The 26,784-nt window shown below is 44.6% G+C and overlaps 1 protein-coding gene across 1 annotated transcript in view; it reads right to left on the bottom strand.

The window, feature by feature from the left end:
• kaznb (kazrin, periplakin interacting protein b) overlaps positions 1-26,784 on the bottom strand; it is a gene marked incomplete at both ends in the record, with an annotated part of 155,122 nt that overhangs the window by 90,789 nt on the left and 37,549 nt on the right. The window contains one exon of the mRNA XM_084446035.1: positions 17,777-17,934. Coding sequence (XP_084302161.1) covers positions 17,777-17,934 — 158 coding nt within the window. The remainder of the gene's footprint in view (positions 1-17,776; positions 17,935-26,784) is intronic.

Below are 26,784 nucleotides of genomic sequence, written 5' to 3'. Positions count from 1 at the left end.
TGTTTTTAATAAACATATTGATCCAGGTGCCAGGTCTGGTCAAGCCAATGCCAACCTGTGAAGCACAAAGTAATGCCATCACCATGGGAACCACTGTTGCTGTTTGGGTTTATTATATTAGGTCAGAAAAACATTTCATATCGTCAGGCAATAGTTGTTGACACTCCTCAGATTTCAATAACTATTGGCCTATCTCCAAATTATCTTGCTTGGCCAAGATCCTGGAACAGCTAGTCAACAATCAACTCCACACCTTTCTAACCAGAAACCAGTGTTGAATCCTCATCAATCTGGATTCAGACCAGGACACTAGCATCTCATCAGCTGACACACTAGTGGTAAACAACATTCTCTCAGCCATTGATAATAAACAGAAATGTGCGGCACTATTCATTGACCTCTCTAAAGCCTTTGATACAGTTGATGACTTTATCTTACTAAACAGATTGGCTGAAATAGGCTTAGATGCAAATGCATGCAACTGGTTTCAGGATTACCTGTCAAATAGAACACAAGCTGTATTAGTAGATGAGTTTAAATCTCCCCTTCTGACCCTAGAAAGGAGTCTGTCAAGGATCTATTCTTGGTCCCTTTATACCACTTACATAAACAATATTTCTTCTTTCCAACTGTACTGCTCATTTCTATGCTGATGACACGGTTCTCTACACAACAGCACCCACTACCAGCGAAGACCTTCAGCTGCAGTACTTCACTCAGCTTTCAATTCCATTCAGCACTCGTTAGCAAATCTGAAACTGGCTCTAATTGCCAGGAAAACTAAATTCATGATCTTCTCCATCAAGAGCCCTGATCCGCCCCTGGGGCATCTCACCACTCTACAGATCACAAACCCAACGACCCCACCAGATCACACGTGTCCATAGCGCTAAACATCCCTACAGATAGAACACATCAAGGAAATGCAGCGTATCACATTGTGGGCCCTAGACTCTGGAACTCCTTTCAGAAACTATAAGATCCAATCCCTTATTCCCCTGCATACACTTAAAGAAACGGATACCTTTGGGACTGTAGTTTGTAAATGCCATTGATGCTAGTCATTTCCTTACTGTACTTTAATTAAGCAATTGACCACGAGAGACAGTGGGTTACAGGGGATTTTACCACAGCTACGGGGCGTTGTTAGGCCCGGCGCGATAGCGGAGGGCCTAAAACCCCCGTAGCTGTGGTAAAATCCCCTGTAACCCACTGCCTCGAGTGGTCAATTGCTTTTGTACAACGGTTACTACATATATATATTCACAAAAAACACTCAGTAGTAACATTCAATCATTTATTTACTGATCATTCTTATCATTTTAGTATTTACAAAATCTTCCGCGATAGGCTATAGTTCTAAATTAAATGGTTGCCAGGCAACATAGGCTATCTCGCCTATTTGGGTAGGCCTTGTTCACATAAGCCATAAGGCATAATTCGGGTGGTTCACCTTTACTGTATTTGAATATTTCCAGCCATGGTACAGTTCGTCAATGAGATTGACGGCGCATTAATACTAATTGTTATGCGGTCGCAGCCGTGGGTTAGTATTTTACCATGGCTGCTAGCCAATCAGAATCAAGTATCCAAACTCTCCATTGTAGAATAATTATTCTACTCTGTACCCTTGTAGTGTGTCACTAATTTGTATTTTTCATACTCTGCTACTGTATTACTGTAATCATAGTCTATCTATCTCTCTCTCTCTCTCTCTCTCTCTCTCTCTCTCTCTCTCTCTCTATTTATCTATCTATCTATCTATCCTCGTGTAGTGACTCCAGTCTCAGTGTGGATAATCTGGATGCTGTGAGCACTCCAGCAACCCCTATGCTGGATAACCATCCAATCACCTGTCTCCCTCCGGAGCCCAAGCAGAGATTATAGACAGGCTCTCCGTTTCATTACACCAGATTACATCAAATGACAGCCGCGAACCCAGCTAGCTACCAATTACTCTAAAAACCAGGGAACACAACAACAGCTCTGTTTGGACAAACAATTCCCTCCTCGACTCATTTAGGCTCTTCATTTTTTTTAAACTACAATGCAGGTTTCATGTACACAATCTACACAATGACATGCAGACGTGTGGTGTATGTTAGTGGTGATGCGCCCTGTCTGCTGGGACATGTGCCTCCCCTAGCAGAGGGACACACCCCCCTCTAGGCCTGCCTGGGGCACCCCCTCTCTCTCATTCAATCAGGTTGAGTTAGGAGCAGCCAGGCAGTCCCGGGCAGAGTAAACACTGCCGGGGAGACCAGCTATTAAAGACGCCTGCTTGCCTGTTATCAGCCTCTGAGCAGGCCTGGCCGGCCGCTATCGCTTCCCCCTTTAAAGTGTGAGTCTCCACAGAGCTGGACGCAGGCCGGACTTGCCCGGAACACCCTGCTCACTCCGGTCGCCTCCGCTGGGGAACCAGAGGGAGGAGACGGCGATTTAACTCCGGCGGTTTATTTGAACATTGCAGTTTAAAATATCGCTAGCAAAAGCCCAGAAATCAGTCTTGTCACTGCATTACGACCACCAGTCCCGAGTGTGCATATACACTAGATTAAAAAGCCTTTATTGAGTCATGGCTATGAAAAAGATTTTAAAAAGACATGTTTCAGCCTCGCAGTCTTCATATTTTTTGCAACCTCTTAAGCACTTATTGTATTAGATTGCTATTCTTGCACTTTGCCTTCAGCACTAGATTATGCTCTTAGTCACTTGTTTTAGAAAGAAGATGCACTTGTGAGTTCTGGCAAGTAGTAATACATTGGCTTTTCCTACGGTAAATGAAATTATTGTTAGTCGCTTTGGATAAAAGCGTCTGCTAAATGACTGTAATGTAAATGTAAATGTGATGTTTATTTCCCAAAACCCCTGGAGCACCATTTTTTTCTGATTACACTGTACTCACTTGAGTGCCAGGTGGAATCTTCTTCTAATTATTACGTCATTATCTATATCTGTATCTGTCCAATCAGCATACAGTAATTATCTGTATTCGTATTTGTATTCGGATAGAAACCAGAATGGGCATGGTTTATACCAGAAGTCGCGTTAAATCATATTTTCTAATAACTTAATATTCATTGGCAATGCAATTTTTGAGCATTCAAAGCATCAAAATGATTTAATATTGACATATAATTAGTTCTGAAATATATTTCCACATTCGAGTCCACCCACTAAAAGTTTGTTGATTCTAAACTTAAGTTCTCAGTGGAGTGCAAAGAGTTGACAATTCTGTCTGATATCAGGGTAACTCAACTGGGATGTGATGGAAAACAACTGTCAAATACATCAGTAGAGGGCGCTGTGCTACCATTTCAGATGCCAGCTTTCACATGACTAGCAACGCTTGCACTCAGAGTCAAGACAACATGAAGCGAGCAAATCAGAGTTTGGACATGAATGAAGTGCGCTGCTAAATGTGCAACACAGCTGTACTACAACAATGCAAGCAGTACCACAAATGTAGTTAACATCTAAAAACCACATTTTGTCTGAGTGTAGCCTATTTTTTGAAGTTATTGTCTAGTTGTCAATAACGTTACGTTATGGCTCAAGCCATATTTTTTCCCCATAACTTTACTGCAATGGATATACAGGTAAAGTCTAACGGTGGAGCGCGCTTTCAAATCCATACCTACCAAAACAGAATGACCAGCTAACATTAGCTGAATTAAGAGTAAGTGAAAATGTGTCCTTCCCTTACCGCCTTGCTGTAGACATTGCCAGTGGTCTCATCAGATTAGTGCAGCGTCTTCTGTGATTCATCAACATAATAATATGCTAATGTAGATGACGCGCATGTTTCTTTCCCTCCGAATAATAATGAGTAACTCCGGTTACAAAAAATATGTTTCCAAGGCATTATCTGTGCTTCTCAGAATAGCGTCAGAGTCAGAGAAACAGGGTCCATGTCCCTAACCCCCTGTCACTCTAGACCGCCCTGTTTGGGTTCAGATCTATTAATTCCTAGCCTCGTGCAGTTTAATTCCATCATGGCAATCAAAGGATGCTGATTGGCCTGGTTGGAACTGCAAACGAGAAATCACTGTAGAGAGCCTTTCCAGACCCTGAATCGTATTTGGAAAATTAAAGTGGGCATACGAATTAGGGGCTGGAGCCACCTCAGACAGACAACAACAACATCAACAACAACAAGCTGAGTTCTAAACAACACTAATCTGACTAAACGGATGTAAATTTTGGAGATAAGCCTTGTGATTCGTTTATTACCGCCCAATCAGTAGCCGACCACTATTAGCCCTTTTCCACCAAAAGAACTCTGGTTCGTGAACCGGTTCATTTCAAAATTCCTGGAACCTTGGTTCTGTCCAGAGAATGGGCCCGCGTTTCGACCAGTTTTGAGCCGAACCGTTGTACGCCAGCCCACGCCCATGATGTCGTCACGGTTCACACTGAAAAACCTACTATTTTGTGGTGCCGGTTCAGAGAAAGAAGAGATCTAGAGAAATACATTGTGTTTCATCCCCTATTCTGGAATGGTAATGAGTCCAGCCACACCTTTCTCCAGAGATGGCACATTGTAAACAAAGTGTGGAGAAAGGTCTGGCTATGCGAGAGAAAAGCAGCACTGTCCTCCTGGGAGGGAGACCTGTCCTCCTGGGGGGGAGACCTGTCCTCTTGGGGGGGAGACCTGTCCTCCTGGGGGGGAGACCTGTCCTCCTGGGAGAGAGATCTGTCCTCCTGGGAGGGAGCCCTGTCCTCCTGGGAGGGAGACCTGTCCTCCTGGGAGAGAGACCTGTCCTGTCTCCAGAAGCCTCTGTGAGTAAGCTGAAGCAGCTCTGACCAGCAGAAGCACTGGGATCCCAATCTATATTTTGACACAGTCTGAAGTTTCTATGGAAACGTGGACACGCACACACACACACACACAAACCAAGAATACAGACGCACACACACAGAGATAGCTGAGGGCTCATGTCTGAACCGGCCTATTGAGCTGATGTGTGTCGGCGGAGACCTCCTCTTGTCTGACAGGTGCCGTCCTGTTAGATTGGACGTCTCTCACATAGCTGAGTCCGGTGCAGAGGTCTGATCCTCTGACAGACGTGTCTTCGACGTGAGGGGAAATCGTAGTGTAAGAGAGATGAGACGCTGTAAAGAATACTGTATGGAATGTCAAGGGACCTGACTGAAATGACAGCAGCTCCAGTGGTTCGGTACATGATGCTATCGAAGAGACAAGACATCCGTAATGGGATATTAGGAAATGTGAATCTACAGCACAGAGCCGTTCTAACTCTGCACAGGTACACGGTCATCAGATAGGATGGGTATTTCCTTTCAACATTCTCTCTGAGGATTCAACACAGATCATGTTTAGTTTTAATCCCCCTGTGTTTCAGGAGATGTATCTGGGTTGGGTAGTTTGTGAGGTGGGTATTGGCTGGAAAGGGCTTACACCTGAAAAAGTGCACAGTTGCGGGAAAATGAAGTGGCTCAGCTCTTTTAAGCGCGGTCCGTTCCCCTCACGCCGTTAGACACTGGAAGCCTCTCTATCAAACCCGGGGGGCGTGAGGGTTAGTGATGATCTCCATCCACCGAGGCGGAAGGCAGACCGCCGTGCGCACACACCAGATAAAGCACACTCCAGGAAAGGAGAGGCAAGAGTTTCACTTTTCTCCGAAAAAGCAGTCATCTCATTTTCTCACACTCAGCAGAATAGTGTTCAGACACTTTATAGGATAGTTCACTCAAAATATAGATCAACTTGATATTTTGTCCACATGGTTTTACTCCCCCAATATATATACAGTTTAAGAGATTTGTGTACTATCCCTTTAAGACTGAGCCGTCCAGTCTCACACAGTCCATCTTGTACGTCTCCAAGTAGCGTAAAAGTAAGAACAATAATGCTGCTCTGAGGTATGTATCGATTGGAGATGGGGTAGCAAATCTACACTTCCTCTTCATCACCATGGGTGTGTGTGTGTGTGTGTGTGTGTGCGCGCGCGTGCGCGCGCATGTGGAAGAGTTTATTCACTGATTATGTACATCACTCTCAGATCCATTTGCTTTCCCTGGGCGGGGCGGGGCTGAGGGATGGACCCCAGACCTCTGAGCATCGATACCCCAGCCCGCCTCCCCATTCCTTCTGGCTCACACTGCCCCTTTAACTCCTGATTGGTCAATAATTAATTAAAGGGGTGGCGGTGCCAAAATTCAGTAATTTAATGGATCAAACTGGCACCTCATTTAACGCATTAAACTGAAGTTGTAAATCCTTACACTTTATTGTGAGTTAGTAAGATCTCCTGAATGCCAACTTAAACATCTACCACAAGACCAAGAGGGAAACCTTGTGGTCCGAGTGCAACGTTTGGTTTAAGGGAGGGCAGCCATGAGGGCATGGTTTCAAACCACCTCCCCTACAATTTTACAGAAAACACCCGCTTTAAATGAGAGACATCATGTTCGCAAAGTGTCCTCTGCATACACTGAGTGCTGACAGCTAGAACTACAGTAGTGGATTCGGTCGAACTAGTGGTTTCAATAGAACTAGTGGTTTCAGTAGAACTAGTGGATTCAGTAGAACTAGTGGATTCAGTAGAACTAGTGGATTCGGTCGAACTAGTGGTTTCAATATAACTAGTGGTTTGAGTAGAACTAGTAGTTTCAGTAGAACTAGTGGTTTCAGTAGAACTAGTGGATTCAGTAGACTTATATACTTGTATAGTTATTGTATAGCTCCTGATATCCCCTTTTATGCTGCTACTCCCCCCTTATCTGGTGTCTCTTTCTTTGTTGTTACTGTACTCTGTATCTAGTGTTTCTCTCCTTTCCAGCCTTCCTGTAATTTTCAACTGCTGAAATGATCAATACAGTCTTATCTGATCTTATCATAGAACTATGATGGATTCCGGAGAACTAGAGGATTCAGTAGAACTAGTGGATTCAGTAGAACTAGTGGATTCAGTAGAACTAGTGGTTTCAGTAGAACTAGTGGATTCAGTAGAAGTAGTGGGTTCAGTAGAACTAGTGGATTCAATAGAACTAGTGGATTCAGTAGAACTAGTGGATTCAGTAGAACTAGTGGTTTCAGTAGAACTAGTGGTTTCAGTAGAACTAGTGGTTTCAGTAGAACTAGTGGATTCAGTAGAACTAGTGGATTCAGTAGAAGTAGTGGGTTCAGTAGAACTAGTGGATTCAATAGAAGTAGTGGGTTCAGTAGAACTAGTGGATTCAGTAGAAATAGTAGTTTCAGTAGAAATAGTAGTTTCAGTAGAAATAGGGGACTCAGTAAAACTAGTGGTTTCAGTAGAAGTAGGGGACTCAGTAGAACTAGTGGTTTCAGTAGAACTAGTGGGTTCAGTAGAACTAGTGGTTTCAGTTGAACTAGTGGATTCAGAAGAGGAAGAAGCTGAGCCTGAGAGGAGAGAAGAGGAGAAGGAGAGAAAAGGGGATGATGCAAGGTCTGCACAACTCAACACCCCCGATCCCCGATCAATACTGTAATCACTTCCCCTGCTTCTCTCTGCCATGCAGACCCCCTGGCCAGGCAGGCCCATCTATTATCCTCTCTGACAGACCTGCTCTAATACACAGTTACTGTGCTGCAGATTAGGGAAGTTTGGGATCACATGGGGTACTGTACATACTGTACAGTTCTTTAAAGGGAGGAAGAAAGATTTTCTTACCTTGATGCAATCTAATTGATGAGTCATGCAAGCAGCATCACTGGAGGACACCAGCATGAAATGAACTTCTCAGTCATGTTGCAATACATGAATCAGTCCCAAGTCCTAATCAAAATGTTTCTTGATGTTCTTGCTGGTTGGAAATCTTGTCGGAAATCAAAATGACCTTGCTCACTCTATTCAACTACCAGGAGGAGAAGCTAGATTTAGAAAATCCAACCAATCCAAAAAAGAAGTAGGTCCACAGGCAGTGAAAACCTACCTGGCAATAAACCTGATTCTGAAACCGGAGAATGAGACTGGCGGGTCACTGCTAGAGACACCAGGAGCTGCCAGCCAGCAAACTCGAACACCCTACCCTAACACACCCTACCCTAACACACTCTACCCTAACACACCCTACCCTAACACACCCTACCCTAACACACCCTACCCTAACACACTCTACCCTAACACACCCTACCCTAACACACCCTACCCTAACACACCCTACCCTAACACACTCTACCCTAACACACCCTACCCTAACACACCCTACCCTAACACACCCTACCCTAACACACTCTACCCTAACACACCCTACCCTAACACACGGGCATCGGCCATGAGGGCGTCCCACACTAACGTGCATGGATGTGCTCAAGAAAGACGCAGGAGTGGAAAGAACCTGCAAGCCCAGATGGATGGAGGATCGGGATGATTGGAAGTGCCGATGGAGGACTTTTCTGAGGATGACCAAGAGAGACAGGCAGACACAGACAGGCAGACAGGCAGGCAAGCAGAGAGCCAGACAGACAGGCAGGCAAGCAGAGAGCCAGACAGACAGACAGGCAGACAGACAGACACAGACAGATTCTACAGCGGTGTCTGGGGTCAGCACCATACCAGTGAGTAAAACGACCTAGATTAGACTACTGCACCATACAGTAGATTAGACCTAGATTAGACTACTTCACCATACAGTAGATTAGACCTAGATTAGACTACTTCACCATACAGTAGATTAGACCTAGATTAGACTACTTTTTAGACCTAGATTAGACTACTGCACCATACAGTAGATTAGACCTAGATTAGACTACGTCACCATACAGTAGATTAGACCTAGATTAGACTACTGCACCATACAGTAGATTAGACCTAGATTAGACTACTGCATCATACAGTAGATTAGACCTAGATTAGACTATGTCACCATACAGTAGATTAGACCTAGATTAGACTACTGCACCATACAGTAGATTAGACCTAGATTAGACTACTGCACCATGCACCATACAGTAGATTAGACCTAGATTAGACTACTGCACCATACAGTAGATTAGACCTAGATTAGACTACTGCACCATACAGTAGATTAGACCTAGATTAGACTACTGCACCATACAGTAGATTAGACCTAGATTAGACTACTTTTTAGACCTAGATTAGACTACGTCACCATACAGTAGATTAGACCTAGATTAGACTACTGCACCATACAGTAGATTAGACCTAGATTAGACTACTGCACCATACAGTAGATTAGACCTAGATTCGATTACTGCACCATACAGTAGATTAGACCTAGATTAGACTACTGCACCATACAGTAGATTAGACCTAGATTAGACTACTGCACCATACAGTAGATTAGACCCAGATTAGACTACTGCACCATACAGTAGATTAGACCTAGATTAGACTACTGCACCATACAGTAGATTAGTTATCTCAGTTGTACCTCCTGTGCCATTGTAGGGACCAGTAATTTCTCTGTGGCCCATCGCCAGAGCAGCTCCCTATCGCAACTCTAATGCAATGTAGCATTTACTATATCAACCCCCACCCTGCACACCCTCGGACTCCCATCCCATCAGCCAGCCCTCCACAGCTACCAGGAACATGCATAATTCATTTGTGCAAATGACAAATGAGGCAATCAGTTCTGGGACAGCATTCAGAGAGGGACCATTCCAAATGCCTTCCAAAGTACATTTTTTGCCTTTTACTGGGGTTTGCCTTGAAATATTAATGCTCAGTTGTTTTTCCGCAGTTACCTATAAACGGAACCCTTTCACAGCAAACTGGCTATCAATGTAACCAAGATAAATAAAACTACAGCTCTGTTCACATAATACAGTAATAGTCCATTTGAGTTGTTTTGCTGTGTCTTTTGGCTAGTTGTTGACAGAGTACAGATGCCATCCTCACACTCCTCTATCAATCAAATCAATCAATCAAAGCTTTATTTGTACCGTATAGCGCATTTCATACGCAGAGGTAACACAATGCGCTTTACAGAGAACAAGGGAGGTGGGCATAGGTCCCACCCCTACATATTCCAGAGGGAAGCAAAAAAAACGAATCACCCAGGGGCCAGAAAAGTGAGCTGTAAAAATTCTTCCCTGACCCCTCTCAATGAGACGAGACTTCTTATGGGCACGGGACAGACTTTCTCACCAGGGATCAGTTCCATTCCAGAAAGGGACAGGCTTTCTCACCAGGAATGAGTTCCATTCCAGAAAGGGACAGGCTTTCTCACCAGGGATCAGTTCCATTCCAGAAAAGGACAGGCTTTCTCACCAGGGATGAGTTCCATTCCAGAAAGGGACAGGCTTTCTCACCAGGGATCAGTTCCATTACAGAAAGGGACAGGCTTTCTCACCAGGGATCAGCTCCATTCCAGAAAGGGACAGGCTTTCTCACCAGGGATCAGCTCCATTCCAGAAAGGGACAGGCTTTCTCACCAGGGATCAGCTCCATTCCAGAAAGGGACAGGCTTTCTCACCAGGGATCAGTTCCATTCCAGAAATGGACAGGCTTTCTCACCAGGGATCAGTTCCATTCCAGAAAGGGACAGGCCGTGTCCGAATTGCATACTACTTGCTATATAGTAGGCGAGATGCAGCATGCTGCATCAAAACTGTGCATACTGTATTTCGCCTACTATATAGTAGGTACTATATAGTAGGCGAAATCGGCGAAAAAATGGGCGTAAATGTAGCATAGTCCAGAGCATACTGTTCCGGAAGTCGAGAGGTGATACGTCACTGGGCTGTGAGAAAAATAAAAAAAGATGGCGAACGAAGAGATCTCCGGGACCGCAGCGGGAGTTTTCAAATGTAAGTATTGACTTAATTTGTCGATGGAAAAATTATTTTTCCGGACAGATATCTTAGTTATAACGACACAGAGCTACAAATGCAGTTTTGTGTATATAGGTGGGGTAGAAATGACATTTCGAAAAAGAACGTCATGATAGCTAGCTGCTTGCATTGATCTCTGTGGTGGACGTTACGTTAGCTAGCTAGCCCAGCTAACGTTAATAGGCTACTAACGTTACAGGTGTTCAGACGGCTCTTGCTCAAAACGTATTAATGTCATAGCTTAAATGTTATTATAGCTAGAATCAAGACAAACAGAGTAACATTTACTCTGTTTGTCTTGATTCTAGCTATAATAACATTTAAGCTATGACATTAATGTAATATGACCATGATTGCTTAAAAAATGTATAAGAAATGTCGTTGTTGTTTAAACAATTGTCTGTTCATTCCATGATTTAAACGAGTTCAACTGTTCATATATCATATATTAATATATTAGTATTCATTGTCCCATAATACTTCTGGATGTATTTCAGGGACCAACGACCACACCAGGGACGATGATCCTCTGGAGGACAGCCGCATGGGTGGCCCCCATCGCCTCTTCCAAGACCCCGTACCACTTCCACGAAGCGGCTGTGGCCTCCCCTCCCTCTGTGCTGACCCCAGTTCTGGGGCTCTTTAGGTCCTATGAGGTTAGATAACAGTTTTCTAGTGTCATACAAACTGTGAGTCCCTATCAATATCTTTGCTATCATGTAGCCTGTAGATCAAAATCACCTTGTACATGGCTACAAGGTTCTCTGTGTGCTTTATCCAGGCTGTCTCCGTCGTCCCCTGCAGCCCAGCTTCTAAGATGTAGGTCCTACATAAATCAATATCCAAAGTAAACAGACCGCTGGATTGCTTCTAAACAACAATGCATACATTAGTTAACTTACTCCAAGCCTTTCAGCGTGGTGTTTCTCTTCCCCCTAAACAGGGAAGAGTTGGCCGTCTGACCGGCTGATGTTGAATGGGGGAGAGAGAAGGCAGAGATGAAGGCTGAGTGGAGGGAGGAAAGGGGGTTGTTTAAGGAGAGGGAGGACCGGCTGATGTTGCTTCTAGAAGCCTCAGTCAAAAAAAACGTATCTTGTTCCATTATTGTTTTCGTTATTTTTTATTAAATGTATTTTCTTGAATTAAATTGGTGTTTGTGTGTCATTCCTTGTAATGTATTCCCAGTCAAAGAACAAATGTCACTATACCTAAAACCAGTCATTAGAGTAAAAGAACATTCCTAATGGACATTGTAGTTTGCAATTAGGCATGAAAGACGGAACACACATGTTGGTTCATAATGCTTCATTGGAATTATTCAGAGACGGTTATGAAAGCATCACTGTTTAATGTGTCTGACTAACGACTACTACTTGATAAGGGAGTTACATGTCCAAAGCGCTCTGCGTGTTGTGTTAAGACCTTCCAAGTTACTGTACATGACCTGTAGACATATCAAGACAATGTGTCTGATGTGTAGATATTACACTTTGTTGAAATGTTAATACATCAAGAAGTAACCTTTACATGTATAATGGAAGAAACACAACCATAAACATTTCTTGGATATTTTTATTACACAATGGTCTTCAAATATACTTTTGACTTGTTTATATTTGGTCAGATCATTAGCTTTCCTTGCAAAAGGTACTGACAGGAGAACGCTGATCTGTTGTCTCCCCCCAAAATACTTAAACTGATTACTATGTACAGTGTTACACATACATTTAAATACAAATACATTTAAACAAATGCCTCAAGGCTGCCTATAACCAACTGATCGGTGTTTAAAGCCTCAAGGCTGTCTATAAGGAACAAGGCAAACACACTCATGAACTGATAGACTGACTACTTATGGCAGGATGGGGGTAGTCGTGCTCACCAAGAGCTGCGATCCAGGCAGCTTGTGCTGGTGCTGATGCTGCCGCTGCGAGACACTTTCTGAGGCCATCTCCAGGGTTGGGATGATCTGCAGCTGCAGGACCATGGCCACCATCAAGGTCTTCAACCTTTAAATGGTTAAATGCAATTAGGCCTACTGTAAGTCGCTTAGCAGACACACAAAAGTGTCTGCTAAATAAATGACTAAGGTAATGCTGGACAAAAGTGTCTGCTAAATGACTGATGTAATGTTACCTCCAAAGACTAGCACCTGTCTGTGAATGACAAGACCATTGTAAAGGGTGAGTACTGAGAAAAGCTCTAAATGCAATGAATTATTATTATTGTTATTGCTATTATTAGCACCTCCATGGTCTTGCCCCATCCTCCTGACCATCACCAAGGTTCCTCTGTGTCGATTTTGACAATCTGAAGTCCCTCCTTGTGTCCGCGCCGTCAAAATAGGTCCTCAGCAGGGACGTTGACTTGGTGAGGACTGTCTTCCATGTGAGCCTATAGGGGGAATATTATTAGGGCAAACTTTAACTCATTTGTGCGTATGGCATATACTTGTCTTTACAATATGATAATAGATAAATGTCATTATCTGTAGAGCTAAAATGTAACATTACAAAGCAGGCTTGTAGTGATGAGTAAACCCAGGTAAACTCAGTTTACCCACCTCTTTAAAATGAGTTGAGTTTTATTGTTTTGCTTACCTGCCTCTCAGAATCTATTTACTATAACATCCCTGGTACAAATGTAACAGTATAGCTAGCCCCAAGCCAGCACATGCGGGGCTATCAACTAACCTAGCTAACTAGCGTAGCTAGCAAGCTAACGTTCAATATTTACCTCAACTACAAGCATGTCGAGAAGATCTCATGACGGCTCTTCTCCTTGCAGCGCGAATACGTCTTCTCCTGGCGGCAGCAGCAGCCGCACATCCCATGCCAGGAAAAGGCTACATTTTTGTGGATAATACACAAAATGATCACAGAAAACACCGGATAATTGTACCACAGCTTCGCGGGAGTAAACAGTATCGTATCCCGTCACTTCCGCTGGATGACTCGAGTAGCATGCTGTATTTTCTCGCATACTACACGCGTTTTGTGGAACAGTAGGTACTATATAGTATGCAGTATGCATACTATATAGTGCCTACTATATAGCATGTAGCAGGTAGTATGCAATTCGGCCACGGCCACAGACTTTCTCACCAGGGATCAGTTCCATTCCAGAACGTCCTGCTGCTGGAACAGAAACATTGTGAAGGCCTGACACACAGGAAGCAAGAGAAAGAGGTGAAGAGGGAGGGAGAGAGAGAGAGAGAGAGAGAGAGAGAGAGAGAGAGAGAGGGAGAGAGAAAGAGAGAGAGAGGGAGCAAGAGAGAGAAAGAGAGAGAGAAAGAGAGAGAGAAAGAAAGAGAGGAAGAGAGAAAGCGAGAGAAAGAGAGAGAGAGAAATTCAAACTGATTCTACATTCCACCTGAATGCTCCTTGGCTCTACACTGAGTGAATGCTAAACATATGACATTGACAGAGCCCCCCTGTGAAGGAGTAGACAACTCTGGACCTCTCCATGGGACAGTGTCCTACCTGGTCCATGGGACAGTGTCCTACCTGGTCCATGGGACAGTGTCCTACCTGGTCCATGGGACAGTGTTCTACCTGGTCCATGGGACAGTGTCCTACCTGGTCCATGGGACAGTGTCCTACCTGGTCCATGGGACAGTGTCCTACCTGGTCCATGACACAGTGTCCTACCTGGTCCATGACACAGTGTCCTACCTGGTCCATGGGACAGTGTCTTACCTGGTCCATGGGACAGTGTCCTACCTGGTCCATGGGACAGTGTACTACCTGGTCCATGGGACAGTGTACTAACTGGTCCATGGGACAGTGTACTAACTGGTACAGTGTCCTACCTGGTCCATGGGACAGTGTCCTACCTGGTCCATGGGACAGTGTACTACCTGGTACAGTACATGGGACAGTGTCCTACCTGGTCCATGGGACAGTGACAGGATGACCCACTGCAAGTGCCATTCCAGTTGGAGGTTGTATACCCAGAACCACCAGGCAAACACCTAGATCATTTGTCATTTTGATTTGCACAGGATGCTTCATTAAACACTGAATGGCTAAAAAAGTAAAGTACAACTTCCCTCACAAGATAATCGTCAGTCCATTCATGACCCAGGTTCCAATTCATCCATCAGCTCGCGGTCCTGAGTTCCTCAGCTGCAGAAAAACTGACTGCAGGCGGACAATCTGTCATGCCATTTTGAATACGGTGGGACTGTGGCGAAGAAGATGGCCTTTCGCCCAATCGTTTTCCCTTTAATCAATGCCAGCGTGTGTCTGAGAAGCTGTGTGGGAGAACAGAGAGGTGACTCTGCATCCATCAACACGCGGCGCCGTGACAGGACTGACGGATGGCCAAAATACATCACGATGTCAACTTTCCACTAACATTCATCACAACGCCCTGAAAGGAAGAGAGATGAGAAGACACCGAAGGGAAGGCTAACGTGTAAAGATGAATTATCGATCGATACCCAAGGGCGAAACAGACTGTTTTATTATTGTTGCCTGCCTGTCTAAAGAAATTCTCCCTCAAACACAGAACAGTAGCCGACTTCATATAAACACTCCTCTTGAAAGAGATTTGATGATTATGCATCGGAAAGAACATTCTAGAAAAGCCAACAGAGGCATTGTGAGAGACAAGCATTTTCTTTCCTTACATCCTGAAGATGGAATATAGAAAACTAAGTGGCTAGCTGAGTAGTATGTGCTGTGATCAGTGTGCTAGCTAGTGTGCTGAGTATAGGATGACCAGATGTCATGGTTTGTCTGGTATTGTCCCAGTTTCAAGCTGGGTGTCCCAAGTTCCAACATAAAACACTTAAATGTCCAGTTTTTCAACATTCACTACTAAATTATCCAGTTTTTTCTATTACTGAAAGCCTGGCTCCAGACCCTGAATCTGAATTTTCGAAAAGCTGTTCAGCTCAGAAATTAAACAAAATGACAATTTACCCTTCGCTGTGTCCTAAATTGTATTTTAACAGTTGAACCCTGAAAATAAATGTGTTGCAACAGTGTGAGCACGTCATTCCTGCCTGTGTAACATAGTTGCAAATTGTAGGCATGTCCGTGAATCGATCATTGGTAATGTGATCAATCAATCGATTAATTAAAATACCAACATTTCCAAACAATACCAAGAGCATGTACTGACCTCCAAGCAATCTCCCTGCACCCTCTAGGGAAGACCATGTGTCTCTTGCCCTCTCGGGCTGAGTTGTGGGATCCATGGCGTGGATAGGGGTGTGGTTTTAATACTCCACCCCCTTGAGTCAGAGCCAGTTGGGGACAGTATAACCCTCTCTGGGCCACCCACCTGAACCCACTGGTGAAGAACGAGTGTCTCTAGCCCACACAGAGGGCAAGTTGTGGGGTTCGTGGCGTGGATACTGGCGTGATGGCGAGACTCCGCCCCTTCGGGTCAGAGCCAATGGGGGACAGTGAATTCCTTTGGGGCCCCCCAGGGGAGGCGCGCCTCACAGTTTGGGAATGTCTGGTGTAGATGATTAACTTCCCCCCAGGCTCGGGGCCGGGGGGTTATCCTTTTACCACCCCGAGCCTGGGTGAGGGGTCACCCAGGCTATATATCCGGGCACACCTCCAGGAGACATGTCACCGTTTCCTCATCCATAACCGTCAGGTTTGCTAAACAAACATGGCGGCTCCCGAAGCAACGAGTGGTTACGTTAATGTTAGAAGAATAAACGCAGCTATTAATGCAGCTATTGCAGAAATAGACTTAATCACAACACTTAAACAAGAACAAGAGTACGCACTAGCGGAGTTTCTCGGTGGAAAAAAACGTTTTTGCCGTTCTTCTGACTGGATTTGGCAAACGCTGATTGGCTGAAGGTGTTTGTCTGTCAAGGCAAGTACCCCCGCCCACATAATCGCTCTCTATGGAGCGAAGGCCAGACCGATATTGCGGAGCGAAGCAGTGAGCTCGCTAGATCAGGATGGTCATACCAGGCTAGGTTTGCTGCAGGTCAGACGAGGAGAGCCAACTTATCCGAGTGAACGTTCTTCAAGTGATGGAGCATTGCTGTTGTGGTCGTGTTGTACGTGTTCACGGCATCACAATATTTGCAAGGGGCTTCTTGTCCTTTTTTTTTTTTGAAGTGGTCCCACACAACGCTTTGCTTGACCCGCTTCATTTATCACAATATGTCGCTGTTGATTTCTCTGCATTTTTCTTTAATTCACAATAGCAACAAATAGAAACCTTAAACTCAATGTAACCTTTCAATAACGACACCACATATGTTTTCTCCACTAGTCAGTCCAAAGCAGAATTCCTTACTTCCTTCTCTACTTAGCAATAAACCTGCTTCTGATTCTGAAATGCCGACATTTGGGGACGATTCCATCTTGTTAGACCTTCACCTAATAGGGGTCCTTACAGTAGTTCATAGTTGGCCTTCCTATGCCTGTTTTGTGAGAGAACCCCCCCCCCAGTCATATATGAAGCCAGAGGCTTGTGCTCTTGCAATAAGTATATCTGGTATTACATTTCAACTACAGTAAGAGCAGAACCGAATAGTCAGGATGGAGCGACAGGCATTGATTATTCAGATCAGAATCATTATGGTTCTTTTATCCAAAGCTTCCACTTGTCATAGATGGAACACAACATCACGTCAAAAGAGTTCTCAATGAACCACCACTATGGAAGAGTCATCGTCACTATAATAGGGTTAGGCAACCCGAGGGGGCGGAGTCTAACCCTAACCCTAACCCCACATGCTGAGACAACACTGCTCTAGGGTTCTACTGCAGAGAGACAGATGTTATTTGAGGTGTGCTTGTTTATCACATGGTTTGTACATTCAGGACACTACATTAGTTGTTCATAATGACTTAAATCAAGCATTCCTCATTTCAAATACATAAGCTACTGCAGGTCTGGTATCCTGGTGACCTGGGTTGTTATGAAGATGTTATAGGCTGCATTGATCTGGCCAGAGGCAACAGAGCCAGTGAAACAGTATCAGGTGTGGGAGCTACAGTAGCCTACCTGGGCGTCCATCAGCAGGTGCCTCATCAGGGCCATGGACTTCCTCAGGGTGTCCCTCTCAGCGGGGAGGAAGGAGTCAGCCTCGTTGGCCAGGGCTCCGGGCCTGCTCACCATGAAGTGGGCGATCTGGTCATTCAGACTGTTCAGAGACTGGACCGCTGTGACAGGGAGGAAGAGAGAGAGAGAGAGAGAGAGAGAGAGAGAGGGGGAGGGAGGGAGAAAGAGGGAGACAGACAGAGATAGAGAGAGAGAGAGAGAGGGAGGGAGGGAGGGAGAAAGAGGCAGACAGACAGAGGGAGAGAGAGAGAGAGAGAGAGAGAGAGAGAGTGAGAAGGAGGTAGAGAGAGGTGGAGGGAGAAAGAGGGAGACAGAGGGAGAGAGCGACAGAGAGAGACAAAGAAAGACAGACATAGGGAGAGAGAGACAGAGAAAGAGAGAGGGGGGGAGGGGGAGAGAGAGGGAGAGAGTCAGAGAAAGAGAGAGAGGGAGAGAGGCAGACAGACAAGAGGGAGAGAGAGAAAGAGAGAGGGGGAGGGAGAGAGGGAGGGAGAGAGACAGAAAGAGAGAGAGATGGAGGGAGAGAAAGAGGGAGGGAGAGGGAGGGATAAGAGTCAGCGAGGAGATGCACACAGGCATATGATGTGGACTGGTGGGGTTCAAATCCCACATGAAAGACTTTCACACAAATTGGTTCAGCTAAAACCACAGCATTATCTCAGCACCTGCATTACACACACACTGTCATTAGTAATCACTCACTAAGTCAAACACACACAAACACACACACACACACGGATTCCCACAGAAACAAACACATGCACACACAAACAAAGACACACACGCACACAAATACAGATGCACAAACGCATTGACCACACACACACACACACACACACACACACACACACACACACACACACACACACACACACACACACACACACACTGTTGTGACAACAGACCCAGCTCTCTCATGATTGCCATGGAGACCAGCTCAACAGTTCCCAGTCTCTCCTCTTCCCCTGAGTGTCTCCTGGCTGGTCTCACACACACACACGTGGACAAACACACACACACACGCACACACACACGCGCACACACACAGGCGGTGCAGAGCAGTTGGCCGCCACACATCAAATCAGAAGCTGAGGGAAAATAAAATGTTTATGACGTTCGGTTGACGGATGGATTCTAATTTCACAGTGAACACTTACGAGTGCGTCTCCCGCCCCGGACGCGCAGAGCGACGAAACGCTGCCGTCAACCCCCCCGGAGCAGAGCCAAGACCAGCCTTCATCTGCACCCTCCTCATCCTCATCCTCATCCCAGCCTGCGGTCTGTCTGTCTGTCTGTCTGTCTGTCTGTCTGTCTGTCTGTCTGTCTGTCTGTCACACAGAGCCCAGCCTGCTGAAGAAAACAAGTGGCTTTTTTCTGAAGCATTTCAACAACAATCTCTTGTCTGTATGCCAGAGCAGCTGCTGCAGTGAACACAGAACAGATCAAATAGGGTTTCACTCCTGCTAGACACACACACACACACACACACACACACACCCACACACACGCACAGACATGCACGCACTATGGGGTGTGATTCGTGCCAGCGTAACAAACACTCAGTGCTTTCGTCGCCTGCATTGCGTGTATAAAGGTACTTTGGCGAGCTGATTAAAAGGCGTGCATATACGCACGCGTTACGAGTCACTCGCATTCTCAGAGGGTGACGTATAAAAACTGCCGTGCCACTTTTGCGCACATGCATGTAACGTTTGCACACTCGTGTTAAGTCAGCGGGCACTAGAAGCTGCGAGCGGGGCTCATTTGTCCATATTGAATAAAAATTAAGAATATTTATTTGCACTCAATCAAATTCCAGGACCCTCCTTGCATAACTTTTCCTACAGATGTGGGAACATAAGAATGTAACTTGACCCGCGGTATTCTAACAGGCGCTTTACGTCATTCCGCACCACCGCTCGCCTGCCCATAGGGGCGCAGTAATACCACTCATTGACCCATTGCTGTAGCTCATCGCGCACATTAGATGAGCCTACCGTTCTCAAACTCCTTGTTCTCTGTCTGGTTGTAATTTAATTATTACGAACAAAGCCTATCTATTTATAGTTTCTATCTCTGTAAATCTCGCCGGGTCTATATCTGTTAACTGTCGGGACAAGTAGAAGTTTAATACATTAGGCTGAGTGTTCTCATAATACATGGCATCAGGACGAGTAAGATGGCTAACGGAGCTGACCAGAGATGTGTTTGAAATGGTTCACTCACTCCCTCCCTATTACCATGGATGTATTGAGTGCGACTCATAGTGAACTACATGGGGAATGATTTAACAGTTTTGGGACACTACATGGAATATAACTGCGTAAGATATTCATGACTCAAACAAGCAGACGCTCCGATCACTGATGGCAGCAGGTTGAAATATCAGGTAGTATTCAGGTTCCATGTTTAGTTGAATGATAAATCCCATATAAATGGTTGGAATTCTAATGATGTGCAAGTGTGATTTTGTCAACTTTAGTGCTGTCTGCTAATAGCAGCCTGTGAAGCTGCACAATGAGACCGTGATAGCACGTTAGCTCACGACAGCAGCTTCATAATATTAACGGTAGCTGTCGGTGGCTAAAAAGCAGATAGCTAACTTTACAACGTTGATTCCTGTAGCTATTTTGATTTTGATGCTATTAGTTCAACTTCTGTTTCTCGGGCAGGAACGGAGACGAACTCGCATTAGCAGCAAAGCAGCTAGAGGAATGATCTTAACATTAGCTAACTGCTTTAGCTACTGCTAGCTACCGTCTTCTTCACTTCTCCTTCGGTAAAACATGACACCGTTGTGTTGTGGTATTGTGGAGGGCTTAGGCAGAAGCAGGAAGAGAAACCACTTTTGCCCCATATAAGTAAAATAATGGTCTCATAAGCATTTTCGATTGTAAAATTGTGTTCACTTGTTTTAGTTTGCAAACATATGCAATTTTCTTAGCATATCTACTGGCTACATGATAACATAGGTTTCAAGTTTCGTGCGAGCAAGTCGTGCCTGCAAGCCAGGGAGAAATGACAGGAGACCGTGGCGGGGCTTAGAACCAGAGGGGTGCGCGAGTGACATTTGGGCAGAATGAACAGGTGAAATGAAAGCTCTCGAAGAGATCTTTCTAATGCTATTGGTCAGCTTTGTATGTAGTTTTAATGTGAAAGATACATCTTGAATGCAGTCAAGACAAATTATTTTGCCTCTTAACTTTTGTCAAACCCCCTGGTTCCAGTCAATTGGATTATAGGCTATAGGTACAATGACGTTACCTTATGAACACAAATAGCTTAACCTATAGGCCTACATAAAAACAATAGCCTAAAACCATGTTTATTTACAATGTATTTTCTTTCATTGATAGCATGCCAATAGTTAGGGTGAGGAACGACGCGCGGTCTCTTTAGCCCTGAGACCATCATCAGGCAGGCAGCTCAGGAGGTCGTTGGCTATATATATTATTTCGATTCATTTTTATTTGCAGTTTAACATTATTCTATATGTGTTTTTTTGTGGACCAATGTTTGAATAAAATTTGGCTTCAAAACGACATCTAGTAATTTACCTACATTAGATTTATTTTATTTAGAAATAGATAGCCCTCTATTGACAAGAAACACGTGTATCTGAACATTTGTTTTAAATTGTGAAGAAAGAGTCATTCAGATATTAGGCTTTATTAAAAACAAGTTGCTTGAAGGACAATGCTCGTTTTTGACAACCTGGACCTTATTTACGACATATTATAAGAAGTTTGACTCACCGAGATCACTTTTGTGTAGTTCGGAGGCCTGTAGAAGAAATTTAAAATCCAGCGCGAGCCAGTATATCCATGTAATGGCGGTGATCGGGGCAACGAGAATGCAGTTTCTCAAAATCTATTTTCGGCCGCTAAACGGTTGTTTTCATCAATCAGATTGGATGAATCGACAGTTGAGATTCCTCAAAGCGAGGCATTGTTGTGGTTTTCAAATACGGGGTCTTTAGCCTCTGTAATATGATCTTTACACGCCTTTCCCCACTTGCTCCAGCACGCATGCGCACAGGCCAGCGCGCAGACTGGCTATTCTCCGGCACTCGCGGCTCAAAACGATATGGACGTCCGTCATATTCTAATTCATTTTCTAGATCCTCTAAATCTGACAAATATTCAGCCATATTGCACACAATATTCTAGGCACCAACAATCCGATCGTAGCGCAGAGAATGTGAGCCGCGAGTGTAGCCGGAGAATAGCCAGTCTGCGCGCCGGCCTGTGCGCATGCGTGCTGGAGCAAGTGGGGAAAGGCGGGGAGAGAATAAAAAGCAGTCAGTCAGCTCTGAGAGAACCAGAGCAGTCAGTCAGCTCTGAGAGAACCAGAGAGGTCAGTCAGCTCTGAGAGAACCAGAGCAGTCAGTCAGCTCTGAGAGAACCAGAGCAGTCAGTCAGCTCTGAGAGAACCAGAGCAGTCAGTCAGCTCTGAGAGAACCAGAGCAGTCAGTCAGCTCTGAGAGAACCAGAGTGGAGTCTTTCAGCTCCTCAGACGTTGAGAGGCCTTCGAGCATCGAGTCGCACCGGTCACCCTCCTGCCAAGGTCATTTAACAAAGTTAAAGTTAAAGGATAAGGACACTGCATTTCATGTTTAGCCCTATTCCATGGCCTAGCCATGTATCTGACTAGTACAGGTTAAAATATTTCTGTTTTGGTCAAACCCTACACCCCCTCCCGACCGCTACCCTCTGCTACCTCAGGGCGACTGGTTGCCCCGTCACTCCGAGGCTCCTGCGGTCGATCGACACGGTCACGGCTCTTCTCTGTCCTGGCCCCGCAGTGGTGGAATGAACTGCCCACTGATGTCAGGACAGCAGAGTCACTGCCCATCTTTCGTCGCAGGCTCAAAACTCATCTCTTCAAGAAGTACTACAACAATCCTCCCACCTAAGCACTTATTGTATTATATTATATTGCACTGTACTTTAGATTGAAATTCCTACGTTAAATGCAATTATTGTTAGTCGCTTTGGATAAAAGCGTCTGCTAAATGACTGTAATGTAATGTAATGTTTTGTGCAGTACAGAGTAATAACGTTGGCACGCGCGCCCTGGCTCGTTGCTGGCTTTGAGCACACTCGAAAAACTCTAAAAAGTATGATATATGTGGATTTCAAGTTCAGGAATTACATGGTTTATGTTCTGAAGTCGTCCTGTAAACACCATAGGTCCTTTCGCCTCTGCATTTCGAAACAATAGTAACTTGTAAACAATACTAATTTCAGTTACATCTAATTTCAGTAATCTCAATTACAACAGCCATCCCTTCGCGGTGTAAACCTCTGCGAAATTTGGATTCGGGTGAATTTCGTGGAGGTTTACAGCGTGAAGACTCCACACTTCAAACCCTCAAGTCCTACAGAGGCATGAGAGGCGTGAGTGGTCTCAGAGAAAGGCTACATCTCAATCACCCTGCCGCCAGACAGAACCGCTGAACAGCCGGACGGGGGGGTGCGTCTAAACCCCGGAATCGAAAACCATCCCTTTACTCTCCCAGTGGAAAAGAGCAGAGTAGAGGCTGGATCCTGAGGCTTTGGAAAGCGATGCGACTGTGATGCTAATTGCGAGCGCCCCCCGAAACGCAGCCTGGTAGTCAAGCAGATCTGTTATCGTTAACAGAGGTTCATTCTGCATAAAAGCGACCCAATCCCCGTTCTCTCTCCGATAGCACCAACACGGGGGTCGTCTGTAATTTAGCTGTTTGGCTTCATTGTTCTGCAACAGCAGCTATGGGAGAGAGCTATTCGCTCCCCCTGATTGACTGTGCCTGTGCAATTCCCCAGAGAAATTGGACCCTTTCCCCATAGACAAGCCTTAGAAACATTGCTATTGGAGATAAGAGAAAAAAACCAAATAGGTTTTGTAGAGGTGTCAGAGAATACTGCATTTATTCTGTCAGAGAATACTGCATTAATCAATCAATCTATCTATCTATCTGTCTCAATTATTGTCCTACTGTATTAGACCTAAGTGCAGCGTTTGATACAATCGACCATAATATACTAATCAATCGTCTTCAAAGGCTGGTTGGTCTCTCTGACTGTGTGTTAAACTGGTTCAGAACATGCATCAAAGGGAGAACATTCTACATCAGGCTTGGAGATCATGTGTCTGATAAACATGACACCTGCTTTGGGGTTGCTCAAGGGAGCTGCCTTGTTCCATTACTATTCTCACTATACATGCTGCCACTCAGGGATATCATTAGAGAGCACAATGTATGTTTCCATAGGGTTAACCCTATAAAGATGACACACAACTGTACATCTCTGCTGAACCAAATTATGCTGCAGCTATAAACTCCATTACTACCTGTCTTAGCAATAGATAAATAAATAAATAAACAAATAAATAAATGGATGAGCAATGACTTATTAAAGCTTCCTTCCTTCTTCGTTTGGGTGGGATTGGTTCTTCCTCTCCCCCCAGGCTCGGGGCCGAGGGGCTATCCTTTTACCATCCCAAGCCTGGGTGAGGTGTTCTTAAATCTAAAGGTCAAAACTGAAATCCTACTGATAAAATAAAATGAGAAATGCCGTTTAATAATCTTAACTGAAACTGGATTAAAGGTTTGATTGAGTTTACAAGTCTTGGTGTTATCTTAGGTTCAGATTTAGACTTCAAGTCCCATATCAACAAGACAACAAAACCATCATTTTTCCACCTTTGAAACAATACAGTCAATACAGATACGTTATTCGGAAAGGCACAGATAATGCCTTGGAAACATTTTTTTTTCTATCCGAAGTTACTCATTATTCGGAGGGCAAAAAACATGCATGTCATCCACTAGCATATTGTTATGTTGATGAGTGAATCACAGGAGACGCTGTGCTAATCTGATGAGACCACTGGTAGTGCCTACAGCGAGGTGGTAAGAGAAGGACACATTTTCACTCACCTGCTGTATAAAGTTGGAAGGTAAAGCAGCAAGTTTCTTAATTCAGCTAATGTTAGCTGGTCATTCTGTTTTGGTAGGTATGGATTTGAAAGTGCGTTCCACCGACAGACTTTTTTTTTTGTAATTATTTTTTTAAATTTATTTTCAATTTTCAAACCCCCTTGGGGGGGCAACATTTACATTACACATTTTGAACCATACAGAAACATGGCAGAGTCAACCCCGCTCCCCCATCCCACCCAACAACCCTCCCCCCCTGGAAGACACAAACGAAAGAAATCACTCTTTACAGAACAAAAAGCAGTCAGGATTAAAGGAATGAATACATAGAAAGTAACAATAAAAATATTCAACCACAAGGGGTTGTAAAACATTCACCAGAAATAAAAGTAACCAAGCACGCTTTGAGCTCACGACAGTAAGGTTTTAACCTCCTCTGCAGCCTTTCTCCACATATTCAGAGTTCGTACCCTGGCACCATTGACCCGTGCTGATGACCATTCTAGATATATCACATCAAGAAGAGCTTGTAGCCAATGTTTTATCGATAGTTGGTGGGGGGGTAACTAGTGTAAAACTATGAATTTTTTATCTGCTGTCATGCCAGCCAGCCACAGCTTACGTTCGCTCTCAGATATCTTAAACCTGGAGTGGTCATTCAGAAGGAGGAGAGCAGGGTCCAGGGGGAATTGCTTCCCCACTAAGACAGACGTCTTGTCCACCACATTCACCCAGAATTGTTCATCGCTAATTGTTAATGTTAATCCATAAAACATGCATCAGAGTGCCCACCACTCTCTGAGCACAGAAATGTGCAATATGGGTGAGGGGCCAAACCCATCAGATGTCTCCTACGTGGTGTTAAGTATGTTCTATGGCAGATCTTGTAGTGGATTAATTGGTGGTTTGGATTTTTAGACGCCCCAAAAACATTATCCCATACAGCTTCCCAGTCTATGCCCCCCCCCCCCCCCCCCCTGAGGTAAGTCATTCTCCCATGGCCTGATCCCAGGTAGATCCGTAGAGGAGTGGACCATGAGGCAGTCATATATATAAGAGACTGTCCCTCTTTGAGGTGCTCTGTCTATCAAAGACACTATAGGGTGGCTGGTCCCCAGGGAACTTTGAGTGACTTAAAGGCACCAGAGGCGATGTTGACAGGAGGTCAAGATCAGCTACTTTTTTAAATATTTTTTTGCAATTCTCTTCACAACCCGAGAGCAATTAATCTGTAGAATGGTCTAACATTGAAATCATCTCGATATGAAAAAGGCGGGAGCACACAAAACTGGAAAATAGCTTGTCCAATCATTTACCCGTACCACGGATCAATGATTGGATGCGCCATCTGCCAGTCAACCATAGCTTCCCACGGACGCGCGCGAACGTGGCCCATTCATAATTTCCTACAGCTGGTAGGAGGATCATTCCTTCCTGCAGCTCGTAGTAGGAACATTAGCCATCTTGTCTCGCAACGATGGCAGACAAAGACAAGGGAAAATATCCTGTTCCCCCAACTTGCAGCACTACTAAAGCATCTAAGAAAACCTCAACCTAAAGTAGAGAAACAATGAGTTTCCCAGGACACCAAAACGGGACATTAAATCAGGGACATCTAGAATTGAATGTTGACCAGAAACATCTTCCAATGTTCGTATACCTTTTATAATCCATGGTTGTGGAGTTAAGGGTTTGTCACCTGACAGTATGTTTAAGTTATGCCAAATAGGGGTGTGTCTGTGCCACTTGGGCTCAAAGCCCAGATATCTTCCTACATTAACCATAGCCCTTTTCAGTCCTGTAGTCGCATGCTCGCTCATGCCAGACTAGTCCTTTCATCCTCCGTTCACTTCGCCATCAAAATAAATCGGTGTCGGCCTATTTAGGAGAGGCTCTCATATTTACAAGTGTCAGATAAACATGAAACTTCACTTACCTAAGCAAAAGGGTCTATTCAAACAAATGCTGGGTTTTGAAGCCTCGGCGCTACCATTAAATAACTTATTTAGACGCGTTCTGTCCGAGT

Source organism: Borostomias antarcticus, assembly GCF_949987555.1.
Source record: "Borostomias antarcticus genome assembly, chromosome: 11".
Taxonomy (NCBI): domain Eukaryota; kingdom Metazoa; phylum Chordata; class Actinopteri; order Stomiiformes; family Stomiidae; genus Borostomias; species Borostomias antarcticus.
The sequence above is the reverse complement of the archived record's forward strand: the minus strand, read 5'-3'. Positions and strand labels throughout refer to the sequence as shown.